At 42.7% G+C, this 25967-nt stretch overlaps 1 protein-coding gene across 1 annotated transcript; it reads left to right on the forward strand.

The window, feature by feature from the left end:
- The first annotated feature begins 338 nt into the window (after positions 1–338).
- LOC139530721 (macoilin-2-like) lies at positions 339–25741 on the forward strand. The gene is made up of 11 exons (XM_071327372.1): positions 339–632; positions 14297–14438; positions 14796–14922; positions 17792–17915; positions 18633–18811; positions 20560–21097; positions 23187–23345; positions 24523–24705; positions 24812–24932; positions 25071–25245; positions 25392–25741. Exons 1-11 carry the CDS (start codon positions 553–555, stop codon positions 25592–25594), a joined length of 2031 nt encoding a protein of 676 aa, XP_071183473.1. The 5' UTR covers positions 339–552; the 3' UTR covers positions 25595–25741.
- Positions 25742–25967: the final 226 nt, after the last annotated feature.

Genomic DNA, 25967 nt, shown 5'->3' on the forward strand with positions numbered 1-25967 from the left:
TTTAAAAAGATGAGGGAGCTAAGGCAGCACTACACCCCTGAGGTCTACACAAATCATGGCCAACAAGATTACCTGTGTCTCTCGTTCAGCGTCACGGTACGGAGTGTTCATTGGTTCCACGGTAGGAAGTAAACCCGCCCCAGGGCTAACCGATAGGTCAATCAGAAATGCCTGTTTGTCCACAAATAATATAATTGGTCGAATGGCGAGACTCACGCTCGAGGTGCTGTCTGCCGTACATCTCTGGTGGACACGAGCAATATAAATGGCTCATCTTTGCATCAATCAAAAAATGAAAGGTTTTGGCAAATAAAGTGATTGGATTAAGCGACTGTCTCACAACCTGACAGACGTAAATTATAGCGCTAGCATGCGCTTTGAGAAAAGAGGAGGTTCTTGAATAGTATTTTATTTATTTCTTTGTTTCCAGTAGAAAAAATAATAACAGTGTTATATTTCACAGGGACTTCATTTATTATCATTGTCCGCTCACGCAAGAAAACTGGATAAGATTACAGTAGGAATTCAAAAGCCAACGCGAAGGGGAGGAGGATGAAGCGGCGCAATGCGGACTGCAGCAAACTCCGGCGGCCGTTAAAACGGAACCGAATCACCGAGGGTATATACGGCAGGTATATGAAGGCTACTAGTGATGGGTTCTCACTGCTTTAAGGGTACTTGCTTCTAAGACTCCTTAATTGCAGGGTTGGGTTGTCAACTAGTATCTAGCTAGCTAACGATAGCTACTGTGTCTCTCCTAATGTAAAATGTCACACTGACACTCACATTCAAGTAAATCCGCTAGGTAACAAGTTGCTAACTAGCTAGCTAGTGGATAGAATAGCATAACTGCATAGCTAGCTAGCTAAATGGAATGGTATAAATTCTCTTTGGTGTAACGTCGTTAGGTTATTAGCCAGGGATAGGCCCCAAGCCATAACATGGGGCTGGCTTTGACACCTGCTTCAATTAGGCATCTCAAATAACGATATTTATCCCATATTGCGGTCTGAAGTAGTCAGTTCGCTAGGTAACTTTAACTTAACTACATCTGGAGGCAGCAGCGTTTTTTAGCCTCCTAGCTTGGCTGGGTACTTATGGAACAGTTAGCAGCAGTTAACCACCCCTTTTGTAGATTATTTGCCAACTCAGTTGGTCAAACAAACCTTGCCTGCATTCTGATAACACTCACTGTAATTCAGACAGCAAAAATGTCGATGTGCATTAAAGGGATAATTCACCCAAATTACAAAAGTATGCTTTCTTTTGTTTGTGACCACATTTGTATTTATTTTGTATTTTTTTCGCATGTGGGTTACAGGTATAATATACACATTTATATAATCACTTCATATTCACCAGTGGTTTGCCACTCACAAATAAAAAACATCCTTATGATTATATTAGAGTAAAAAATATATACACTGACTGTACAAAACATTATGAACAGATATAGACTGACCAGGTGAAAGCTATGATCCTTTGAGGTCACTTGTTAAGTCCACTTCAATCAGTTTAGATGAAGGGGTAGAGGCAGGGTAAATAATGATTTTTTTAAGCCTTGAGATCATTGAGACATGGATTGTGTATGTGTGCCAATCAGATGGGCAAGACAAAATATTGAAGTGCCTTTGAACAGAGTATGGTAGTAGGTGCCAGGCGCACTGGTTTGAATGTGTCAAGAACTGCAACGCTGCTGGGTTTTTCACACTCTACAGTTTCCCGTGTGTATCAAGAGTGGTCCACCACTCAAAGGACATCCAGCCAACTTGACGTAACTGTGGGAAGCATTGAAGTCAATATGGGCCAGTATCCCTGTGGAATGCTGTCGACACCTTGTCGAGACCATGCACCAAAGAATTAAGGCTGTTCTGAGGGCAAAAGGGGGTGCAACTCAATATTAGGAAGTTATTCCTAATGTTTTGTACAATCTTTGTGTGTGTGTGATATATATATATCACACACAAATGGTGTCTTCAGAAAGTATTCATACCCCTAGACTTATTCCACATTTTGTTGTTACAGCCTGAATTAAAATTGATTCAATTTTTTTTCTCATCCTTCTACACACAATACACAGAAGTGTAAACTTGTTTGTAGAAATGTTAGCAAATTTATTGAAAATTAAATGCAAAAAATATTTAATTTTAGAATTCACACCCCTGAGTCTATACTTTGTAGAAGCACCTTTGGCAGTGATTACAGCTGTGAGTCTTTCTGGGTAAGTCTCAGAGCTTTACACACCTGGATTGTGCAACATTTGCGAATTTATTATTTTAAACATTTTTCAAGCTCTGTCAAATTGGCTGTTGATCATTGCTAGACAACCATTTTCAGGTCTTGCCATAGATCTTCAGGTAGATTTAGGTCAAAACTGTAACTCGGCCACTCAGGAACATTCACTGTCTTCTTGGTAAGCAACTACAGTGTAGATTTGGCCTTAGGTTATTGTCCTGCTGAATAGTGAATGCATCGGTGTCTGGTGGTTTTCTAAGATGAACCAGGTTTTCTGAAAATATGGAGAGTGGTAGTCAGTAATGTATTGTATTGGATTTGCCACAAACCTAGCACTTTGTATTCAGGACAAAAAGTTAGGGGCTTTACCACATTTTTTGCAATATTACTTTAGTGCCTTGATGCATGTTTTGGAGTATTTTTATTCTGTAAAAGCTTCCTTCTTTTCAGTCTGTCAATTAGGTTAGTATTCTGGATAGGGATGCACATTTCGGTGCATTTTGCTGCCTGCAAAATGACCCTCATTAACTGTTAAAAAAAAATACTATCAGAGATCTGTATATAATGACGAGATGCTTATGTTTCTGCCCCGCAATGGGAGTCATCCCAAGGTGGGAAGGCAGGCGATAAGCTTAGGCCCAAAATAAGCCGCTAAAAATGCAATGTGCTTTTTTTGGCGAGTGAAACCTCTCGCTTTGCCTCTTCCTCTCTGATACTATGCATGCATACAAGGACTGGACATTTTTCATTAAGAGCTTAATGGAAACATGCAACAATAGCAAGCCTATTGTCTTACAGTCAAAAGGCTATAGCCTATTATTGAGCGTTCAACTTCTGTAATTTAGTAGTTAATAAAACGTTATTTTCAAAAATGTGCCAAAATGCAGTTAGCAGAAAACACCTTTCTGAACAGCGCACCGAATGCAAGTGGTTCCATATGTGATAGAGATTAAAATCTCAGTTAGAAACTTAGAGGGGAATCTAATAGCGAAAACTATGATGGGTTGGTAATATGATTAGGATTGTGCCTTTGGTATCTGGACAGTGAAAGAAAGTTGATATGAAAACCAATAGAGGAGGAGAGAAATGCTGCTTAATGGCATGAGGAAGTCTTCATAAAATAATTGCCTCCAAGTTTCTATGGCTGGATTTTCACAAGGCTACTTTGAAGCAAGGTAAGACATGCCTCATTATTTAAAGTGAAGGAAAACATTCAGGTTTCAAACCATTTATATTGCCTCAAGCTCACATTGCAAAGTGGTGGGTGATGTGCTGAAAGTCAACGGTCGGCAGGCTAAAGCCTATGCACCGGAATGCTCTGTGTGCTGTGCGCTCATAATAAATAAGATGCATGACGACTAACGAAAATACGCGTATGCCAATTTAATTCCACAAAATTATACAAATTAACCCATAGACCGATAAGCATGACCGGTCAAATGTTAACATCCTTAATTGTGGAGTAACTACAACGGTAATCAATCCTCAGTTTTCTATCACAGCCATTCAACTTTGTAACTGTTTTGAAGTCACTATCGGCCTCATTGTGAAATCCCTGAGTGGTTTCCTACCTCTCTGGCAACTGAGTTATGAAGGACGCCTGTATCTTTGTAGCGACTGTGTGTATTGCTACACCATCCAAAGTGTAATTAATAACTTCACCATGCTCAAAGGGATATTCAATGTCTGCTTTTTTTATTTTTACCCATCTACCAATAGGTGCCCTTTGTGAGGCATTGGAAAACCTCCCTGGTCTTTGTGGTTGAATCTGTGTTTGAAATGTTCTGCTCGACTGAGAGACCTTACACCAGGGCTGCCCAACCCTCTTTCTGGAGATCTGCTGTCCTGTAGGTTTTCAGTCCAACCGTAATTTAGCGTATCTGATACAGCTAGTTAAGCTAGTCTTGTTGAGCAGCTAATTAGTAGAATCAGGTATTTTAAATTAGGGTTGGACTGAAACCCCACAGGATGGTAGATCTCCAGGAAGAGGGTTGGGCAGCCCTGCCTTACACTATTATTGCACACAGCGAGTCCATGCAATTTATGTGACTTTTAAGCACATTTTTACTCCTGAATTATTTAGGCTTGCCATAACAAAGGTGTTGAGTACTTATTGACTCAAGACATTTCAGCTTTTCATTTTTAATTAATTTGTATACATTTTGAAAAACACAATTCAGCTTTGACATTATGGGGTATTGTGTGTAGGCCAGTGACAAATCTCAATTTAATCAATTTTAAATTTCGGCTGTAACAACAATGTCAAGTGGTGTGAATACTTTCTGAAGTCTCTTTCTCTCTCTCCTCAGTTTTTTCCTATCATAGCTATTAAGCTCTGTAACTGTAAATAATAATCTTAACTAATGCACAACTTTAACTGAAATTAGTCTTTACAGAGTGAGGTATATTTGTTCCTTGACTAGCACCATTCATTCTCACTGTTGATAATTATGTTGTAACTTCTTATAGTAACTTTATCCACTGGCGCATTGGGAGAGAGTGAGGTGATTGCCATCTAAGCGCCAACATCATTTTTGCGGCAGTGCTGCCTGCCAGCAGTAATCGTCTCTAATTTAATAGAGCGATTTCAAAGAGCTATCATCGTTAACTAACACATAGTAGATAAAAAGACTTGAATATTTACATTCATGCACTTCGAAATGAATTGTACCAGAATTAATTAACTGCACTGCACTCCCACGTCCTATGAAAGAATGTGCCTACCTAATTTAGGGGACACAGTGAACAGTTGCGAGTTGTGGTCAATTTCATTGTGAAATGTTTCCTTGGTGTTAAATACAGTCTTGACATTTTTTAATATGGTTCAGATTACGAGATGCCAAGATCATATTTTTCCATATTCTGTTCCAATTAAAGGGTTGATGAGATTCACTTAGATCTGTGAACCATACTTTTTTAATGGCTAGCTCAGAATATGCGCTTTCCAAAAGTTGTTAATATATTATAAAGATCAGTTCTTTCGGGAGCCCAGAATTTATTTATAAATCCTACATTGGGTGGTTTGGTAGTTGGGTATTTCATGGGACTCCATAAGCTTGCATAGCTGACTTAAGTTGTAAATATAGAAAAAGGGAGTTACCTGGTAATGTCTTTCAAATCTTGGAAGGTTCTCACACCCATGATATTGGCAGGGGTACGAATTCCACAAAAAGCCGCCCTCCAGATAGCAGGGCGTTATTGTGAAAAATGGGCATATTTGTATTTATTAAGGAGCTGCCAAGGCAGAAGCTACTCTTCCTGGGGTCCAAACCCATCAAGGCACTTACATCACACATAAAACAAAATATAAAACAGTATATCATATAACATTACACTACTACATATCTACAATACCAAATGTATAATAGAACAATATTACAATGTGCGTGTATGTGCGTCAATGCATGCTTTAAAATATGTCCAAACGGAGTACGTATTTGAGAAGTGTCCTCCATGCTCCGTTTCGCATACTTTGATTTGGACTCCTACTCCGACCCTCCTGGGCTCCAATTTGCGTGCTCGGAGCACTGTGGTATGCATTTTGAGAAACACCCATTGTCTTATGCTGAGGGCAGCATCATAGCCATAGACTAGGCTGGGTGATTGTGGATGGATAGCATACCTGAATATTAAGCCAGTCATAATGGGGTTATATCTGTTGACTCGTCCCCTTATGTTTTGGGTTTGATGTGATTCTCAAAAGTCTTGAGAACATGTATGCTGTTCTGGAAGGTCAAGAGTTGTTTTTCCGGGCAAATGAAACCGCATCTCAGATCTGGCTTGCGTAGCTGGGATCTCACCTCATTGTAGGTGGCCCTCGCCTTAGCAGTTCTGCACTCAGGTCTGGGTAGACTCTGATCTTTTGCTCCGTCTAGGTCCGAGCTCCCCGATTCTGCTGTAAGCCAAACCATTTGACTTCAAAACTGTGTATTCATACAATCCTACAGCGAGAGCCATTCAGGAGAGGACCAGCTTCTCCTGACCGAACAGGTTTATTATTATTATTATTATTATTTTTAAATGTATTCATTTTATTTAACCTTTTTATTTAACTAGGCAAGTCAGTTATTAAGAACACATTCTTATTTACAATGATGGCCTACCAAAAGGCAAAAGGTCTCCTGCGGCGTCAGGGGCCTGGGATTAAAAAAATTATAAATACAATATAAATATAGGACAAAACACACATCACAACAAGAGACACTACATAAATTGAGACCTAAGACAACAACATAGCAAGGCAGCAACACATAACAACACAGCATGGTAGCAACCCAACATAACAACAACATGGTACAAACATTATTGGGCACAGACAACAGCACAAAGGGCGAGAAGATAGAGACAACAATACATCACACAAAGCAGCCACAACTGTCAGTAAGAGTGTCCATGATTGAGTCTTTGAATGAAGAGATGGAGATAAATGTCCCGTTTGAGTGTTTGTTGCAGCTCGTTCCAGTCGCTAGCTGCAGCACACTGAAAAGAGGCAGCTTTTGGCAGCTGGGGTGAAAGGGGAGCGATTATGATAGAGGAAACCAAGTCTAGATTTAACTTTAGCCTGCAGCTTTCATAAGTGCTTAGAGAAGGACAGTGCACCGTCTAGCCATACTCCCAAGTACTTGTATGCGGTGACTACCTTAAGCTCTAAACCCTCAGAGGTAGTAATCACACCTGTGGGAGGAGGGGCATTCTTCTTCCCAAACCACATTACCTTTTGTTTTGGAGGTGTTCAGAACAAGGTTAAGGGTAGAGAAAGCTTGTTGGACACTAAAAGCTTTGTTGTAGAGCATTTAACACAAAATCCGGGGAGGGGCCAGCTGAGTATACGACTGTATCATCTGCATATAAATGAATGAGAGAACTTCCTGCTGCCTGAGCTATGTTGTTGATGTAAATTGAGAAGAGCGTGGGGCATAGGATCGAGCCTTGGGGTACTCCCTTGGTGACAGGCAGTGGCTGAGACAGGAGATTTTTTGACTTTATACACTGCACTCTTTGAGAGAGGTAGTTAGCAAACCAGCCCAAAGACCCCTCAGAGACACCAATACTCCTTGCCGGTCCACAAGAATGGAATGGTCTACCGTATCAAAATCTTTGGCCAAATCAATAAAGATAGCAGAACATTGCTTAGAATCAAGGGCAATGGTGACATCACTGAGGACCTTTAAGGTTGCAGTGACACATCCATAACCTGAGCGGAAACCAGATTGCATACCAGAGAGAATACTATAGACATCAAGATTGCCAGTCAGTTGATTATTGACAAGTTTTTCCAACACTTTCGATAAACAGGGCAAAATAGAAATAGGCCTATAACAGTTAGGATCAGCTTGATCTCCCCCTTTAAATAAAGGACGAACCGTGGCTGCCTTCCAAGCAATGGGAACCTCCCCAGAAAGGAGAGACAGGCTTGGCGATGATAGGGGCAGCAACCTGAAAGAAGAAAGGGTCTAAACAATCTGAGCCAGATGTTTTTTTGTGGTCAAGTTTAAGGAGCTCCTTTAGCACCTCGGACTCAGTGACTGCCTGCAGGGAGAAACTTTGTAGCGGGGCAGAGGGAAAAGAGGGAGAAGCATCGGGGATAGTCACATTAGAAGGGGAGGGAGATGAGGAAATGTTGTACGGGCAAGGAGGCATGGCTGAGTCAAATAGGAATCCTGACTTAATGAAGTGGTGATTTAAAGAGCTCAGCCATGTGCTTCTTGTCAGTAACAACCACATCATCAACATTAAGGGACATGGGCAGCTGTGAGGATGAGGGTTAATTCTCCAGGTCTATAACCGTTTCTCAGAACTTCTTTGGGTTAGACCCACAGAGAGAGAATTGCTCCTTAAAGTAACTAACTTTGACCTTCCGGATAGCCTGAGTGCACTTATTTCTCATTTTCCTGAACGAGATCCAGTGATCCTGAGCATGCGTGTGCCGAGCCTTTCGCCAAATGCAATTCTTGAGGTGGAGTAACTCTGCAAGATCACGGTCGAACCAGGGGCTGAACCTGTTTTTTAGTTCTCATTTTCTTTATGGGGGGTGTTTGTTAACAATACCACGGAAAATATTTAAAAAAGAAGGTCCAAGCGTCTTGGACAGAGGGGATCAAGCTAATTCTATACCATTTTACAGAGGCCAGTTCATGAAGGAAGGCTTGCTCATTAAATTTTTTTAGCAAGCGTCTATGACAAATCAGGACAGGTTGTTTCATTGAGCAGCCATTACGAACACAGGCTGTAAAACAGTGATCACTAAGGTCATTACAGAAAACACCAGACTGATACCTATCAGGATTATTTGTGAGGATAACATCGAGGAGAGTAGCCTTTTCTGGGTGTTTGGAGTCATACCTTGTGGGATTGGTAATAATCTGAAAAATATTTAGGGAGTCCCATTGCTTTAGGACTTGGTCAGGTGGTTTAAGCATGTCCCAGTTTAGGTAACCAAGCAGGACAAATTCAGACTTAGTGTAAGGGGCCAGAAGAGAGATTAGGACAGGTAGGGTACAGGCCGGTGCTGATGTAGGACGATAGCACCCAGCAACAGTCAACAAAGAGCTATTTGAAAGTTTAAAACCAGCAAATCAAATTGTTTGGGGACAGACTTGGTGGAGACAACCGAGCACTGAAGGTGATCCTTGGTAAAGATTGCCACTCCTCCACCTTTGGAAAATCTGAACACTCTTCATTAACCACGTCTCAGTAATGACCAACACATCTGGATTGGAGCAGTGAACCCACACTTTAAATTGATCCATTTTAGGTAATAAGCTTCTAGTGTTCTAATGTGCAGAAAACCCAGGCATTTACGAGAGCAGAAATGAGTGAAGCGGATATCAGAGCACAAGTCAGAATTGGGGATAGCAACAGTAGATGGGCCAGTGTGTTCATGCACATTTCCAGATATCATCAACAGTAATACAATCAAGACACGGCATAGGACAGGTAGAGCTCTGCAGTGCTGATTTATGACATCTGAATGTGCATCAGATGGCAACAAGATCATATTGTACAGCAATTTCATCAGGTAACATGAATACAAAGCCGGCGAGAGGTGGTTAGAATAGGATGGGAGGCCAAAAGTCCGTGTAACAACAGAGAGTCAGAGTCCCGAGTGTGGAAACAAACCGTCTGTCCCACGTTGGGTAAAGAAAGTTTGTAGTCAACAAAGTATGCAGGAGGCAAATAGCAAAATGCACAAGGAAAAAAATATATATATATACACACACACACACACACACACACACACACACACACACACACACACACACACACAGTTGAAGTCGGACGTTTAGGTTGGAGTCATTAACTCGTTTTTCAACCACTCCACAAATTTCTTGTTCACAAACTATAGTTTTGGGAAGTCGGTTAGGACATCTACTTTGTGCATGACACAAGTCATTTTTCCAACAATTGTTTACAGACAGATCATTTCACTTGTAATTCACTTTATCACAATTCCAGTGGGTCAGAAGTTTACATACACTAAGTTGACTGTGCCTTTAAACAGCGTGGAAAATTCCAGAAAATGTCATGGCTTTAGAAGCTTCTGATAGGCTAATTGACATCATTTGAGTCAATTGGAGGTGTACCTGTGGATGTATTTCAAAGCCTACCTTCAAACTCAGTGCCTCTTTGCTTGACATCATGGGAAAATCCCCAAAATATCTGCCAAGACCTCAGAAAAACAATTGTAGACCTCCACAAGTCTGGTTCATCCTTGGGAGCAATTTCCAAACGCCTGAAGGTACCACGTTCATCTGTACAAACAATAGTACACAAGTATAAACACCATGGGACCGCGCAGCCGTCATACCGCTCAGGAAGGAGACGCGTTCTGTCTTCTAGAGATGAACATACTTTTGTGCGAAAAGTACAAATCAATCCCAGAACAACATCAAAGGACCTTGTGAAGATGCTGGAGGAAACCGGTACAAAAGTATCTATATCCACAGTAAAACGAGTCCTATATCGGCATAACCTGAAAGGCCGCTCAGCAAGGAAGAAGCCACTGCTCCAAATTCGCCATAAAAAAAGCCAGATTACGGCTTGCAACTGCACATGGGGACAAAGATCGTACTTTTTGAGGAAATGTACTCTGGTCTGATGAAATAAATATAGAACTGTTTGGCCATAATGACCATCGTTATGTTTGGAGGAAAAAGGTGGATGCTTGCAAGCCGAAGAACACCATCCCAACCGTGAAGCACGGGGGTGGTAGCATTATGTTGTGGGGGTGCTTTGCTGCAGGAGGGACTGGTGCACTTCACAAAATAGATGGAATCATGAGGTAGGAAAATGATGTGGATATATTGAAGAAACATCTCAACACATCAGTCAGGAAGTTAAAGCTTGGGTCTTTAACTTTAAGTTTAACTTTAACTTAACAAATGGGTCTTCCAAATGGACAATGACCCCAAGCATACTTTCAAAGTTGTGGCAAAATGGCTTAAGGACAACAAAGTCAAGGTATTGGAGTGGCCATCACAAAGCCCTGACCTCAATCCTGTATAAAATGTGTGGGCAGAACTGAAAAAGCGTGTGCGAGCAAAGAGGCCTACAAACCTGACTCAGTTAAACCAGCTCTGTCAGGAGGAATTGGCCAAAATTCACCCAACTTATTGTGGGAAGCTAGTGGAAGGCTACCCGAAATGTTTGACCCAAGTTAAACAATTTAAAGGCAATGCTACCAAATACTAATTGAGTGTATGTAAACTTCTGACCCACTGGGAATCTGATGAAAGAAATAAAAGCTGTAATAATTATTTCTCTCTCCTATTATTCTGACATTTCACATTCTTAAAATAAAGTGGTGATCCTAACTGACCTAAGACAGGGAATTTTTACTAGGTTTAAATGTCAGGAATTGTGAAAAACTGAGTTTAAATATTTTTGGTTAAGGTGTATGTCAACTTCTGACTTCAACTGTATATATGGCTGATTTATAAAGCCAGGCACATTTAACAGTTAGGCTGTTGATTATAGACCTAATTAAGTTGGTTTCCTCTCTCATGTTTCTCAGACATTGAAGTCAAGGGCTGTTTTCTCATCTCGTAACTCCACTGCTGCCTCTGAATTGTTCTCAACACCAATATGCTGGGTAACATGGCTTTTATGCACATAGCAACATGGTTTAAGAAAAGGCGGCAATTCAACAGCACAATGTTTCAGAACCGCGGACAGCGACCACTATCCAATGCGGGAGAAAGCGCATTTGTTATAAACTCAGTAAAAAAAGAAACGTCCTTTTTCAGGACCCTCTTTCAAAGATAATTCGTAAAAATCCAAATAACTTCACAGATCTTCATTGTAAAGGGTTTAAACACTGTTTCCCATGCTTGTTCAATGAACCATAAACAATTAATGAACATGTACCTGTGGAATGGTCATTAAGACAAAAAACGCTTACAGACGGTAGGCAATTAAGGTCACAGTTATGAAAGCTTAGGACGCTAAAGAGGCCTTTCTACTGACTCTGGAAAAACACAAAAAGAAAGATGCCCAGGGTCCCTGCTCATCTGCGTGAACGTGCCTTAGGTATGCTGCAAGGAGGCATGAGGACGGCAGATGTGGCCAGGGAAATAAATTGCAATGTCAGCTGAGTGGCAGATCACGTGTAACAGCACCTGCACAGGATCGGTACATCCGAACATCACACCTGCGGGACAGGTACAGGATGTCAACAACGACTGCCTGAGTTATACCAGGAACGCACAATCCCTCCATCAGTGCTCAGACTGTCCTCAATAGGCTGAGAGAGGCTGGACTGAGGGCTTGCACAAACCCACCGTCGCTGGACCAGACAGGACTAGCAAAAAGTGCTCTTCACTGACAAGTAGCGGTTTTGTCTCATCAGGGGCGATGGTTGTATTCGTGTTTATCGTCTAAGGAATGAGCGTTACACCAAGGCCTGTACTCTGGAGCGGGATCGATTTGGAGGTGGAGGGTCCGTCATGGTCTGGGGAGGTGTGTCACAGCATCATTGGACTGAGCTTGTTGTCATTGCAGGCAATCTCAACGCTGTACGTTACAGGGAAGACATCCTCCTCCCTCATGTGGTACCCTTCCTGCAGGCTCATCCTGACATGACCCTCCAGCATGACAATGCCACCAGCCATACTGCTCGTTCTGTGCATGATTTCCTGCAAACCAGGAATATCAGTGTTCTGCCATGGCCAGGGAAGAGCCTGGATCTCTATCCCATTGAGCACGTCTGGGACCTGTTGGATCGGAGGGTGAGGTCTAGGGCCATATCCCCCAGAAATGTCCGGGAACTTGCAGGTGCCTTGGTGGAAGAGTGGGCTAACATCTCACAGCAAGACCTGGCAAATCTGGTGCAGTCCATGAGGAGGAGATGCACTGCAGTACTTAGTATCTGGTGTGGCCACCAGCTGCATTGACTGTTACTTTTGATTTTGACCCCCCCCCCCCCCCTTTTGTTCAGGAACACATTATTCCATTTCTGTTAGTCACATGTCTGTTGAACTTGTTCAGTTTGTCTGTTGGATCTTGTTTTGTTCATACAAATATTTACACATGTTAAGTTTGCTGAAAATGAACACAGTTGACAGTGAGGGGACGTTTTTTTGTTGTTGCTGAGTTTAAAATATTTATATTAGTGTTGCACCGTTTGTTCTTATGTAATGTAACATATACAATTTGAGCAGCACATGTCTTAAGCCCCGTTTCCATTGGCACTTTGAAGTCAACCCAGGTTGGGCTGGCCTTGGTGGGCTAGCTCAAATTGAATTTCCACTGCCCCCAGAAATGAGAAATGATGCTAGGTAGCCAATATGTGACTGCAGCTGGCTTCGCCAATGTTGCTAGCTAGCAAGATGTGGAATTTATTTCGCCCCATAGTCCTGCCAGTGCCATCCAGACTCAGAGCCATGTATTTAGCTTGCTGACGTTAGCTAGCTAAACGGTTAGCATCACTGCTAGCATAACAGGCTAGCTAGCTTAATTCCTACCTTGCTTACCATGGCATTAGCTATTAGCGAGCCGACCAAGCAAACCAGACAGGTTTGATATGATCTAGCTTTCAATATGACTGGCCAGCTGAAATTCCTGCTGGCTCACATTAGCTAGCTAGCTTGTTTCAACTCTGATTTGCTAGCTAGCATTCGAGGGCTGACTTCTCATAAAAGTTTTTTTTGTGTAGTACAAAAATGAACGAAGGATCCAGCTATGGTGGTAATTTGTGTCATGTCTGACTAATGCTGTACCGCTTGTCCATTTGTTAGCTAACAGTAACAAGCCAAGACAAGCTAGCTAACGTTGTGTTAGCATCCAGCAATGGTCAGCTGGGTGGTTGCATAGTAACTGCGTCACCACCCCAAATTCTAATTGAGCTGGCACCAGTTGTGAAACTGGGCTGCGTTGGCCCGGGTTTCCCTTGATCCAGCTCAAATTTGAGAATTCCATTTGAGCCAACTCTAATTTGGCCCAAATTTGCCCTAATTTTAAGTGAATGATGGACTGTGCCAACCCCACGACCTCCACAATGGATTAGTCCACTCAGACCGTCTTTAATCAGACAGGTGTCTTGTACACCATGGACAATTTTTTTTGTGGGGGTGGGATACTGCTCGACCTAAAGAATTCTTGGTCGACCAAACAATCGACCAGTTGACTAAATGGGGTCAGGCCTATAAAAGACACAAGAATGAAGCTATACTGTATATACAAGGAGTACCATTATCTTATCAATGTGAAGGGATATGTGGTAATAGAGGTAGATGTGTACATGTAGGCAGATGTAAAGTGACTCGGCATCAGGATGCATAATACTAAGAGTACAACAACAACAAAAAGTAGCTGCTGTGTGTGTGTGTGTAGACGTTTGAGTGCATATAGCCAGTGCAGGTAGAGTCAATGCAAATAGTCCATACAGTCTGAGTTGCTATTGATTAGCTAAGTCTTAATTGCTTGGAGATGGATGCTGTCTCTGAGCCTGTTGGTCCAAGTCCTGATGCTCTGGTACCGGTTGCCTGACAGTAGCATAGAGAACAGTCTGTGGCTGGTTGTGGCATTTTACATGTTAAAACTCATACATTTCTTTCTTCTCCAGTACCTTCCTGTACCTGAAGTTCCTGGTGGTGTGGGCACTGGTGCTACTGGCAGACTTTGTGCTCGAGTTCAGGTTTGAGTACCTGTGGCCCTTCTGGCTGTTCATCAGAAGTGTGTATGACTCCTTCAGATACCAGGGGCTGGTGAGTTTGTCTGGCTGTGTTCTGGGTTGGCCTGACCGATCTGTGGTATAGACAAGGAGAGCAGGTCTATGGAGCCTCTGCAGAACAAGATCTGAGTCCTGCACTAGTGCGGCTATGTTTTCAAAATATTTACATAATGTTATTCCCCTCCAATTCTCTAGAGGTGACTCTACTAAGTCATTGATTGGGCTTTGATGTCTTTTGCAGATATGTTGTTGCATTTAATTGCCAATTTAATCATCACACAATGAAAAATTGTGATATGTGACCCACATCTCTCTGGTTGTTTGGAGCAATGTGTTTTTCTGCCTTTTTGCAGAGCTCCTACTAACCCCACTCGTGTCTCCACTCTTCCAGGCGTTTTCAGTGTTCTTTGTGTGTGTGGCGTTTACCTCCGACATCATATGCCTGCTCTTCATCCCCGTACAATGGCTGTTCTTTGCTGCCAGTACCTACGTGTGGGTGCAGTATGTGTGGCATACAGGTAAGCTCTCCTCCTATTCACCTGCCTTTTAACAAGGAAAATACCTTAGTGATTACAGTGAATTAGTGTGTGGTTATGATCCAGCGGAGGCTGCTGAGTAACGGATTAAATGGAATGGCATTTGATTTGATTGATATTTGATACCATTCCGATCCAGCCATTATCACGAGCCCCTCCTCCCCAATTAAGGTGCCACCAACCTCTTTTGGTATGATCCCTGTATTGCACTATTTAAGCCTAGCTGTAAAGAAATGAGACTGGTGACCAGAGTTTCACAGGAGGGTGACTCTTCAGGAGGGTGACTCTCCTGTGTCATTTGGAGGAAGGATTAATGACATATTTGACATTTAAATCTTAAAGCATAAATTAGAAATAATACATTATTTTGTCATTGGAGTATTAAAGCTGCAATATGTAACTTTTTGGGCGACCCACCAAATTCACATAAATGTGTGTTATGCATGTCATTCTCATTGAACGCAGAGCTAAGAAGCTGCAAATCTGTTCTTTGTGTGCCATTTCAATGCTTCTCGTTTTTTGTATTTCTTACTTTCCGTTTTGTACACCAGCTTCAAACAGTTGAAAATACAATATTTTTGGTTATTGAAAATATATTTCACAGCGGTTTAGATGGTACAATGATTCTCTACACCATACTTGCCTTTTTGTCACATCAATTGAAATTAGGTGAACTATTAGAATTTTTACAGCCATGAAATGGTGGAGTGATTTCTGCATAGTGCATCTTTAATACACATTCATTATTCCCTACCCTGTGTTGGTGAATGGTTTGTGGTTATATCTGCCCAGGAGACAATGGACAGGGGATATCTATTCTCTATCCACTGATTCTGTTTGTCCTGCTGCTGATGTAATTATAGTTGACCCGGGACTTTTCCATGAAGCCAGTGGGTTGTTTGAATAAACTATGAGGGATCAGACATGGTAAAGGGGGCTGACTTGCTGTCTCAGCCAACAATCACACATTGAGTCATGTTAGCTCTGGGGAGCTCTTTGTTGTTTTGTATGCCTCACTGAAAAGCTGTCCTTTTGTGGTTGTGTGTGTGTCTCTCACTTTGTACTTGTCACTCAAAAGCTGATCTACCCTGTTGCTGTTGTGATGTTTGTGTTCTTGTGGGAGGCTGCTTTGCTGACCACAATGTAAAACCTTGTTTCATGTTTGGAGGAAGTAGGTCTGCATGGATATTTTTCATGAAGACGTGGTTATCATGACCATGTACCATACATTCAGAAAGTATTCACACTCCTTGACTTTTCCCACATTTTGTTGTGTTACAAAGTGGGATTAAAATTGATGTAATTTTCATTTTTTGTCAATGATCTACTCAAAATACTCTGTCAAAGTGGAAGAAATTGTAACATTTTGTAAAAAATGGATGCTAAATAAAACGCTAATAGCTGTATCTTGATTCGATAAGTTTTCAACCCCGAGTCAATACATGTTAGAATCACCTTTGGCAGCGAATACAGCTTTGAGTCTTTCTGGGTAAGTCTCAAAGCGCTTTCCACAACTGGATTGTGCTACATTTGCCAAATCTGCCAAATTCTTCAAGCTCTGTCGAATTGGTTATTAATCATTAATAGACAACCGTTATCAGGTCTGGCAATAGATTTAAGCAGATTTAGGTCAAAACTGTTACTCAACCATTCAGGAACATTGACTGTCTTCTTGGTAAGCAACTTCAGTGTAGATTTGGCCTTGTGTTTTAGGTTATTGTCCTGCTGAAAGGTGAATTCATATCCCAGTGTCTGGTGGAAAGCAGACTGAACCACGTTTTCAATGTGCTTCGCTCATTGTTTCTTTAAAAAAAATCCTGAACCTCCCCAGTCCTTAACAATCACTCTGTCAATTAGTTAGTATTGTGGAGTAACTACAATGTTGTTCATCCATCCTCAGTTTTCTCCTATCACAGCCATTAAACTCTAACTGTTTTAAAGTCACCATTGTCCTCATGGTGAAATTCCTGAGCGGTTTCCCGTCTCTCCGGCAACTGAGTTAGAAAGGACAGCTGTATCTTTGTAGTGAACCTGTGTATCGATACAGCATCCAAAGTGTTAATAACTTCACCAACCTCAAAGGGATATTCAATGTCTGTGTAACAGTATAACTTTAGACCGTCCCCTCGCCCCGACCCGGACTCGAACCAGGGACCCTCTGCACACATCAACAACGGTCGCCCACGAAGCATCGTTACCCATCGCTCCACAAAGGCCGCGACCCTTGCAGAGCAAGGGGAACCACTACTTCTAGGTTTCAGAGCAAGTGACGTAACCGACTGAAAGGCTGCTAGCGCGCACCACCGCTAACTAGCTAGCCATTTCACATCCGTTACATCTGCACCAATAGGTGCCCTAATTTGCTGGGCATTGGGAAAACCTCCCTGGTCTTTGTGTTTGAAATTCACTGCCCGACTGAGGGACCTTACAATTATCTGTATGTGTGGTGTACAGAGCAGCAGAGATGAGGTAGTCATGCAATAATTATTGCAAACAGTTAGTCCATGCAACTTATGTTTTTTACTCCTGAACTTATTTAGGCTTCCCATAACAAAGGGGTTGAATACTTATTGACTCAAGACGCTTCAGCTTTTAATTTTTAATTAATTTGTAAAAATGTATAAAACCTTATTCCACTTTGACATGATGGGGTATTGTGTGTGTAGGCCAGTGACAAAAAAATCTGAATTGAATCCATTTTCAATTCTGGCTGTAACGCAACAAAAAATGGAAAAAGTCAAGGGATGTGAATACATTCTGAAGGGACTGTATATTGACGCATGTAGTTGTGTGGTTATCGTGACCAGTAGTCTATTTTCTGTTCTCACACCTCCTTTTTTTGCTTTCACAGAGAGAGGGGTCTGTCTCCCCACAGTGTCTCTTTGGATACTATTTGTGTACATAGAGGCAGCCATCAGATTCAAAGACCTGAAGAACTTCCATGTCGACTTGTGTCGCCCATTTGCTGCACATTGGTAAGTTGTTAAAGGAAATCTCCACCCAAAAATAATATTTTGTTATTTGTTTCATTAGTCCATTGTTGATATAGTCCCAACATGTTTGCATGTCAGCAATTAAGATTTCAAGATATGTAGCTTTCAAAATACAGAAATCTGGGTCAGATTGGTGGAATTTTCCTTTAAGTCAAGTTTTTGTCCAAGCTCTGGAGGCAGGTCTGTGTATAGGCTATCTGTGAGGAAGAATCCTTCTTAGACCCACAGGCCAAGCAGGGGATGGGATTGTTCTGCCCCATTGACTCTCAGAAAACAATATTTCTGCTTGTTAGGCATAATGTACAAGTAATGACTGCTGGATATCCCCCAAGCTCAAAAAGAGAACACGATTACATGCTGGTTTCATTCAGTGTGTAGAATTATGAAGAATCTGATCTTCTAAGATTGGGTTTAGGGAATATTTCTGTCCCAGATCTGTAAGGTCATACACACCATTTATAATCAAAGTACTCTTAAAGACCTCTAAGTGGATTTAGATAGCATGTATTATGCGCTGTTATGTAGTAATGCAGGATATTAAGGCCTGTAATTCCTCTAGCTTTACATACGGCAGTGATGTTCATCTCAAGGCTTTTTTTCATAGTACCTATGCTTGTCTCAACTTGTGAACCAGTTTGTCTTGGATACATCAGGCAGGATGAGTTGTCTGAACTTTGTTCTCGATCGATCTCTCTGTAGCATTGGCTACCCGGTGGTGACGCTGGGCTTTGGCTTCAAGAGCTACGTCAGCTATAAAATGCGCTTAAGAAAGCAGAAGGAGGTGCAGAAGGAGAATGAGTTCTACATGCAGCTCCTGCAACAGGCCCTGCCCCCAGAGCAACAGATGCTACAGAGACAAGAGAGGGAAGCGGAGGAAGGTGAGGTGCACGTATGCCTTGCAACAGATGCTCCAGATACCATTAGAAAAGGATGTGGTATAGTGATGATCCAAGTGATTGTCCAATTCCTAATAAATATGCACAGTTGAAGTCGGACGTTTACATACACTTAGGTTGGAGTCATTAAAACTAGTTTTTCAACCACTCCACAAATTTCTTGCTAACAAACTATATTTTTGGCAAGTCAGTTAGGACATCTACTTTTTGCATGATACAAGTCATTTTTCCAGCAGATGTTTACAGACAGATTATTTCACTTATAATTCACTGTATCACAATTCCAGTGGTTCAGAAGCTTACATACACTAAGTTGACTGTGCCTTTTAAACAGCTTGGAAAATTCCAGAAAATTATATCATGGCTTTAGAAGCTTCTGATAGGCTAATTGACATCATTTGAGTCAATTGGAGGTGTACCTGTGGATGTATTTCAAGGCCTACCTTCAAGCTCCGTGCCTCTTTGTTTGACATCATGGGAAAATCAAAAGAAATCAGCCAAGACCTCAGAAAAACAATTGTAGACCTCCACAAGTCTGGTTCATCCTTGGGAGCAATTTCCAAACGCCTGAAGGTACCACGTTCATCTGTACAAACAATAGTACGCAAGTATAAACACCATGGGACCACACAGCCGTTATACCGCTCAGGAAGGAGCGGTATATTCCTAGAGATGAACATACTTTTGTGTGAAAAGTTCAAATCAATCCCAAAAACAACAGCAAAGGACCTTGTGAAGATGCTGGAGGAAACAGGTACAAAAGTATCTATATCCACAGTAAAACGACTCCTATATCGACAACCTGAGAGGGTGCTCCGCAAGGAAGAAGCCATTGCTCCAAAACCGCCATAAAAAAGCCAGACTACGGTTTGCAACTGCACATAGGGACAAAGTTCGTACTTTTTGGAGAAATGTCCTCTGGCCTGATGAAACAAAAATAGAACTGTTTTGCCATAATGACCATCGTTATGTTTGGAGGAAAAAGGGGGATGCTTGCAAGCCGACGAACACCATCCCAACCGTGAAGCACGGGGGTGGCAGCATCATGTTGTGTGGGTGCTTTGCTGCAGGATGGACTGGTGCACTTCACAAAATAGATGGCATCATGAGGGAGAAAAATGATGTGGATATATTGAAGCAACATCTCAAGACATCAGTCAGGAAGTTAAATGGGTCTTCCAAATGGACAATGACCCCAAGCATACTTCCAAAGTTGTGGAAAAATGGCTTAAGGACAACAAAGTCAAGGTATTGGAGTGGCCATCACAAAGCCCTGACCTCAATCCTGTAGAAAATGTGTGTGCGAGCAAATAGGCCTACAAACCTGACTCAGTTACACCAGCTCTGTCAGGAGGAATGGGCCAACATTCAGCATACTTATTGTGGGAAGCTTGTGGAAGGCTACCCAATACGTTTGACCCAAGTTAAACAATTTCAAGGCAATGCTACCAAATACTAATTGAGTTTATGTAAACTTCTGACACACTGGGAATGTGATGAAATAAATAAAAGCTGAAATAAATCAATCATTCTCAACTATTATTGTAACATTTCACATTCTTAAAATAAATTGTTGATCCTAACTGACCTAAAACAGGGAATTTTTACTAGGATTAAATGTCAGGAATTGTGAAAAACTGAGTTTAAATGTATTTGGCTAAGGTGTATGTAAACTTCCGACTTCAACTGTACTTAATCTCTCTCCTTTTTGACTTTCACCCTCCATTCAGCTGCAGCAGCTAAAGGGATATCCGAGGTGGACTCCGCCCCAGTCTCACAGAATGGAGCACTTGTCGGTAAAAAGACGCCAGCACCGCTACCGGAGCTGGAGTACAGAGAAAAAGGGAAAGAGGGCCGTGACGCCAAAAAGCAACACAATAGCATCCTGCCGTCATCGGTAGACTCTAAACTCCAGGAGATGGAGTACATGGAGAACCATATGAACAACAAGAGACTGTCCACAGAACTGGTGGGCAGCACGGAGAACCTGCTGCTGAAGGAGGAGAACTCTTCTTCCTCCTGCTCCTCCTCCTCATCCTCCTCCTCGAAAAACTACAAGAACGCTAGTGGCAACACTGCAATTAACTCCTCGCCCCGCGGACACAGTGCCACCAACGGCAGCATCCCCTTGGCCGCCCCTTCCTCCTCTTCCTCTGGGAAGAAGCAGAAGTGTGCAGTGGGGAAGGGTCCAGCAGCGGGCTCCCACAGGGACCCAACAGACAACTGCATCCCCAACAATCAGCTGAGCAAGCCTGAGGCGCTCGTACGGTAAGAGCACTAATATGCAGATGCATATACTGTATGCATCTGGTTGAGCTGGCTGAAGGTGCTCTTATGATAAGAGCACATTATATACACAGCACAGTATGTACAGCACACGCACCTGGTTAAACAAGTTTAACACGCACCCATTAGAGAAGCCTACGGCACTAGTACAGTAGAGAGAACACATCATCCATACACAAACAGCTGTGCTTGCTTGAGGCTACTCACACACACTCATACTCATACTCATTAAGGCGTCCACGTGCTTCCCAGCCGGAACAGTTCATGCATATATTATGACATTTTAGTTTGTTTTGGTCTTCGGCAAGGGTTTCTTCTGTTGTTCGTGCACATGCCATTTTTTTAATCAAGGCAATCTAAAGTTGGTAGCCAAATTCTATGCCCCTTCGTCTGTGATTGGTCAACAGTAGGGATTCTTCAATGAAGTGTTCAATGAGAGACTAATTCATTCGTTTTCATGCAAATGCTTTCACTTGAAAAATACTATTGTACTATTGCTGTGTTTTTCTTGTTTTTCAAGTGAAGGACTTTTTAAGGGAGTATGCGAGCACACTCGTTTGGTTCGTCTAGCCAAAGCATGTTGAATGTCACATCTGGATGTCACAGTTCTCATATTCTCAAAGTTTTAGTAACTTACTGATACATGATGGCTGCATGGGATGCTTCCCCTTACCAGATGTCATGTGAGTGTGGAGCCAGTCCCTGACACCTCAAACTAACCCTGCTGCAGTGCAGGCTCCAGATAGATAGGTGTTAAGTAGAGCTGTTTCCACTGTGTGGGCTGGGGTGTGAGAAACTTGGACTGTTAAAATCTATGGTTTGCCACAAAATGATGCTGGCTGAAAAGGAGAACCTTGAGTTTAAGATGGCTGTGTCAGCCTGTTTGTGTCTGTAGTTGTTCAGCTGGGTATAGAATGTGAGAAGAAAGTCAAATTTGGTGTGGCAAGTTGTCATGGTGTTCAGGGTAATACACATTCATATGTACCCTGCATTTGCCACACTCTGACAAGTGGATTCCCTGGCTTACATTATTGGTACACTGTGTTTTTGTTGTATACAAATATGGCTGAATAGACACTTGGCTAGCAGATGTTTCTTATTGGTCAGTTGTTGCTTTTTGCATTGATTGTACACTCATAATGATAACAAATCTGTGGATGTCTAGTATTTTTAGCCTTTGTTTTAAAGAACTTCTGACTCCAAAAGCAAAAGTAAACCGACCAAAGAACTGTAGGTTAAAGAAAAGCAAGCCATTTTGAAGCTGAAAGTGAGAACTTAAAGCAAGAACCGTAGTAAAGAAAACAGTTACAGTTAAAACAACAATTTGGAACATATTGAAAAAGAGAAACCACCAGTGACAATCAATAGGCAACGATCTGATCGGCCAAGGAAAACCACTGACAAATGACCGAAACCCTAAAACATCTGTCAGTGTGCCTGTTGGCCATTTCAATCTACCATCATCATCAGGAGGCTTTGACAGCAGAATAACAGGCTACAGTCACAGCCAAATGCAAACCATTCAGCAGCAGCAGAACATAAGACAGGTTAGAAATTAGCTAAGAGGTACAAAGATTGCCCTACTGAAACAAAGTATTATGAGCAGATGAAACCAAGGTAAACCTTTACCAAAGACTGGAGAAATAAAGGAACTGTGGATGATACAAAGCTACTATATGCACTATGCAGAAACATCATGTCCCGGGTGGCAGTAGCGTCGAGGTGAGAGTAGCGGGCCAGCAACTTGAGGGTTGCCAGTTTGAATCCCAGCTTTAGCAGGGCAGAAGTTTTACGAACTCACTTGTTCGAAAGGTGGTATCCTATGATGGTTCTACGTTGAAAGTCACTGAGCTCTTCAGTAAGGCCATACTTTTGTGTGTGTCAGAGGGGTTGGGAGGGGAAAGCAGAAGAGACATTTCCATCTCATATGGACTAATAAAGTACATCTTATTTTCTTAGTGTTTCTCCATAAAATTGTTTAACTCCTCTCTCCTCCCTTTCCCCTCCGCTTCTCTCTTCCTCATCATCCCTTCTTTCTCCATTTATTTCCTTCTACCTTCCAACCCTGCAGGCTGGAGCAGGATGTGAAGAAGCTGAAGGCGGACCTGCAGGCCAGCAGACAGGTGGAGCAGGACTTGCGCAGTCAGATCGGCTCCCTGAGCAGCGCTGAGCGCTCCATCCGCTCTGAGCTGGGCCAGCTGCGACAAGAGAACGAGCTGCTGCAGAACAAGTGAGTGGCACAGGTCAAAGGTCATACATGACTGGATCTGATCACCTGCTGGGACTAGGACCAGGAGCTTTTCCTTGTCAGGTCACGTAGTCAGGAAAAACTAGCTGGGACCAAAGGTCTTAAGGGTTATCATACAGCTTTTTTCATGTAAGATCAAGAGGCTAAAAACACCTGGTTTAGCTTGGAATGCCCTCGTCGAAATGACTTTGTCCAGGGTCAGGAAGAGCTAGTTTGAAATTTAGTGATAACTCTGTGCTAAGACATTCAGGAGTGGGGGAGGACTGACAGGATGGATTTTCTTAAATCATAAATAATAGTGAAGGTTACCGATGAGGATCCAGTCTACTGCTCGTCTCTGTGCATGCTTGTGAAAGCTTCAGTCTGGCAGGCTTCAAATCACAGCAGTCCAGACTGGAGCAGAGGGAGCACTTAGGCATCTGGCTGCTTTAATTGTCCAATTAAGTCATTATTGACCAAATGGGATTCCTGGGTGTCCTAGGTGCAGAATCGCATTATTGGAAACCAAGACTGTTCTCAGGGCTTGCTTGGTTGTAGCTAGATATTTTCGAGTCACGTCGGGGACAATTCTATAATTTTAGCTAACTATTTTCCTAACCTTTATTATCCTAACCTGCTACAAAAGTCACTTCTGCTCGTCAAAACCGGCAGACCTGCCCTGAGAGCAATGTGAGTATCCACTAATGTGATACAGCTTCGTAAGTGAGGACCACCCTAATAGGGCAGTTATCATGTACTTACAGACACAAACTCCAGTTGTTATGGCCAGTTAATCATGTGACGCAATTAAAGGGGAGGTGACAGCCTACCCCTAATGACCAGCTGATTCCTATTCAATCTCATCAGAGCCTGATTCACTCACTCATTCATTCTGTCTGTTGGTAGAGACTGGAGCACAAGGCTCTGTTGGATTATGTTAGTCTAAGGATTACTGAAGTACTGCGAAATGGTTGGACTGTTGGCTTGGTTACCGAACTTACCAGCCAACCTGTCATCTAACTGACCATATTCCACAATGCATAGACTCAGTGGTTACTTACACTCATGAACATGGCTAGCTTTTAGCACTATTGTTCTCACATAGAAATACACACACACACCCTGGGGTGGGATGGAGTCCCGCTGGCTCACATGGTCTGTGGCTGCTGTGTGTGTGCAGGCTCCATAACGCTGTCCAGGCCAAGCAGAAGGACAAACAGGCTGTGGGCCAACTGGAGAAGAGGCTGAAGGTTGAGCAGGAGGCCCGCACCAATGCAGAGAAACAGCTTTCAGATGAGAAGAAACGCAAAAAGCTGGAAGAGGCCACCACAGCTAGAGCCGTCGCACTAGCAGCAGCATCCAGGTAAAAGTTCCCCATAAATAAATAATCTGCTATCAGTTGTTAGCCAGTTTCAAGCTATTCCCTGCTGTTAGTATAGGTGCGATCCCTCTCTCTGTCTGCTCCACAGGGGGGAGTGCACAGATACGCTGAGGAGGCGGATCACGGAACTGGAGACTGAGTGTAAGAAGCTGACCATGGATATCAAGCTCAAAGAAGACCAGATCAGAGAGCTGGAGATGAAAGTACAGGTGAGGATCACTGTTCAGTTAAGACTCGGGTATGCAACAGTTTTGGTTAAAGTAACGCAAAATGTTAACTCATGCACACCTGCTGTACACTGGCACACAGACAATGCCACTCGTACTGATGTTCTCTCCCTCTCTCAGGAGCTCCACAAGTATAAAGAGAATGAGAAGGACACAGAAGTGCTGATGTCAGCGCTGTCGGCCATGCAGGATAAGACCCAGCACCTGGAGAACAGCCTGTCTGCAGAGACCCGCATCAAACTGGACCTGTTCTCAGCACTGGGTGACGCTAAGAGACAGCTGGAGATCGCACAAGGTCAGTGTTCAGCCTGGGTCCAGCACCTTTGCAATACTGCCTCATTCCCACATATCTCCTACTGAATGTGATTGATGTAGAATAGATTGCATGACATTATGAATGTCTAATCTGAAAGTTTCATGCTGGGTGTGTCTGTCTCCTAGGTCAGATCCTGCAGAAGGACCAGGAGATCAAGGACCTGAAGCAGAAGATAGCTGAGGTGATGGCTGTCATGCCCAGCATCTCCTACACAGCTGACAGCAGCAACATGACTCCTGTGGTCCCCCACTACTCCTCCAAGTTCATGGACACCAGTCCCTCCGGCCTGGACCCCAACGCCTCTGTCTACCAGCCCCTCAAAAAGTGAACGCTCCTTCCATCCTCTTCAGTTTTTTTTTTCAAGCCCACCTCCAGATTTGCTTGTCATGTCTGCGGCTGAGAACTTAATTTTTTTTGGGGGGGGTCTGAAGGATGTTGTATTGTGACTGTATTTGTTGTAGTTAAAACAAAAAAAGGTCTATGGGACATCTCATGTCGACTAGGAATTCCCAGTTATTTTTCTTCTTGTAAATGTCTAGTGAAACCTCACAGAATTGGGCGTGTATCTTATCTAGGGCGTTTCAGCCCCCCCCCCCCCCCATCTACTCCACCTGCTACCAGTTACTTGGTCTCTGGCCTTGGGATTGGGTAATTCCGGTGTCGATTTCATTTATTTTAAAGCTGGGATGTGGATCTCTGGT

The sequence above is a fragment of the Salvelinus alpinus genome, chromosome 9, assembly GCF_045679555.1.
Source record: "Salvelinus alpinus chromosome 9, SLU_Salpinus.1, whole genome shotgun sequence".
NCBI lineage: Eukaryota > Metazoa > Chordata > Actinopteri > Salmoniformes > Salmonidae > Salvelinus > Salvelinus alpinus.